The 2,501-nt window shown below is 32.8% G+C and overlaps 1 protein-coding gene across 1 annotated transcript in view; it reads left to right on the top strand.

The window, feature by feature from the left end:
• Positions 1–51: 51 nt before the first annotated feature.
• Positions 52–2,501, top strand: part of NAEGRDRAFT_76413 (uncharacterized protein) — a gene marked incomplete at both ends in the record, with an annotated part of 7,145 nt that continues 4,695 nt past the window's right edge. The window contains one exon of the mRNA XM_002668624.1: positions 52–2,443. Coding sequence (XP_002668670.1) covers positions 53–2,443 — 2,391 coding nt within the window. The remainder of the gene's footprint in view (positions 2,444–2,501) is intronic.

Here is a 2,501-nt window from a genome sequence, read left to right as displayed (position 1 = left end):
CGGTCCATTGTGTCAATTCTATTGTAATCCTAATTGTTTAACATGTAAGAGTGCAACAAGTTGTTTGACATGTAAGAATTCTATAACATCCTCTCCACCACCAACATGTGCACCTAAATGTACCAATTGTGCGAATGGTCAATGTATTGACGGTGTTTGTGTTTGTAACTCTGGTTATGGAGGCGTTAATTGTTCCTCAGTTATTTGTCCAGAAAATTGCCTTAAATGTTCAACACCATATTTGTGTTCATCATGTTTACCAAGAACATTTGGTGCTACTTGTTCTTTTACATGCATTCCTAATTGTTTGACTTGTTCAGATGATAAGACTTGCACAAAATGTGATGCTGGTTTTACTGGACAAACTTGCTCAACTGGTCCAAATTATTTTAGATCTACAATTACAACTACCGCTGGAATTGATGGAGTCTTACCATATCGTATTAGATATTTTGAATCAAATGGCTTTTTCAGCATTGGAAATAGAAGAGATGTTATATTCGGCTTTACGCTTCCAACACAGTCTGCAGCTGCAAGTAGTACATTACTTTTCAATAATGCTACATTTGCACCTTTTACAAGTCTATCTAGTTCCTCTACATTATTCATGGCAACAACATCTGTTCCAGGTATTTTAATAATTACTCCACAAAGTCCTTATGTTTCATTCCCTATTTCTCCAACAATGATATACAATACTGGTATTAATGAGACATTTATTGATGTTTATACAAATAATTACTTTTCCTTTTTTTTGACTAAAGAAGGAAATGTTAGATCTTTTGGTGAATTATCTGTTGCTGGATGTTGTCCAAGTGGATTTTTTGGAGTTTACAAAACCAACTTTACAAAATTAGCTATTCCACACAAAATTTCATACCTTTCTTGCCATTCTCGATATTTATGTTTCGCTTACAGTAGAGAATCAAGAAGATTATATGGTTGGGGTCCAATTTCTGATAGTTACTACGGTACAAATACTGGCCTTTGCCAATATTCACCACTGGAATTAGATATTACTACTTTTGGAAGTGAAATTCTCTTGTCCATTACTTTTGCACAATATTTCGTATTGTATCTAATGGAGAGTGGAAAAATATTTTACACAGGTTACTGGGGGTCATTACTACCAAGAGTTTCCTATCCAACACTCTTATCTACATCATTTATTGGAACATCTGAGAGAATCACTAGAATAACATTCATACAAAATTATAACTCTCTTTTGTTCACAGCATATAATGGTAATAATTACATTCTAGGAGATTTCTATAAATTTCCATATCCAGGAACAAATTCACCTACTACAGGTACGATATGGGGAGGTGGTGGTGGAAAGCAAGTTATTGGAAATATTATTTATTCACCAACCATGTGTAATGGATTATTTGATTCAGATCCTAATGTATGTAGTGGAAATGGAATTTGTGAAGAGATGGATATGTGTTATTGTAAAACAGGTTATGCAGGAATTAATTGTGAAGTTCCAATTTGTGGTGGAAAGAGAGCTGATGTTGCTAGTGTATGTTCTGGTATTGGTTCATGTCTCTCACCTAATAATTGTTCATGTCCAAATGGATATAATGGTACTAATTGTGAGATTAGTTCAGTTTCTAATTGTCTTCCATCTGCATCTAATTGTCAATCATGTAAGAGTGGATTTTATGATACTTCTAAATTATGTAGACTCAAATGTTTAGTTAATTGTGAAGTATGTTCATCAAGTGAAACATGTAATAAGTGTTTAGATGGTTTGAAAGGTCAATATTGTAATGAGAAAGTTTGTAAAGTTTCCAATTGTGCAACCTGTTCAACAAGTACAGGTGATTGTTTAGAATGTAATGAAGGATATTATGGAAGTTATTGTAATATAACATGCCCATCTAATTGCAAATCATGTTCATCAGAGGTATCATGTTCAACATGTAGATCTGGATGGACAGGTCCAACATGTCAAATTCCAGTTTGTAATGAGAATTGCATTACATGTTCATCTCCAAATCAATGTTCTAAATGTTTTAATGGATTATATGGTTCAGATTGTAGTAATACTTGTCCATCTACATGTGAAAGTTGTATCAATTCCACATCTTGTCTCACATGTCCTCCATATTCAAGTGGTTCAATGTGTGAAATTCAGACGGAGAATTGTCTTTCGTTTATTAATTCTCCGCCAAAGGTTTCAGTTACAAATTTAGGATCTTCAAAGATTATGTATACCATTTCAGTTTCTAATATTCTTTCAAGATCTACAAACATGACAAGATTATCATTCTCTGAAATTTCTACTTGTGAAAGAAATGTTACTGATCTTGTCACAAATTCTACAAGTCAATTGACATGTGAAACTCAATATTCTATTTCTACTTCTATTTCTGATTTGATTTCTGATTCAAGAGTCACTCAACAATTAGATTCTTCTGGAGTTGTTCTTACCTTGACAGTTCCAATTTACATTAGTTTAATTTCTAATAATAATTATTGTCAAAATTACAATTACA

Source organism: Naegleria gruberi, assembly GCF_000004985.1.
Source record: "Naegleria gruberi genomic scaffold NAEGRscaffold_146, whole genome shotgun sequence".
NCBI lineage: Eukaryota > Heterolobosea > Eutetramitea > Acrasida > Naegleriidae > Naegleria > Naegleria gruberi.
Note: the sequence above shows the minus strand (reverse complement) of the source record. Positions and strands in the feature narration are given on the sequence as shown.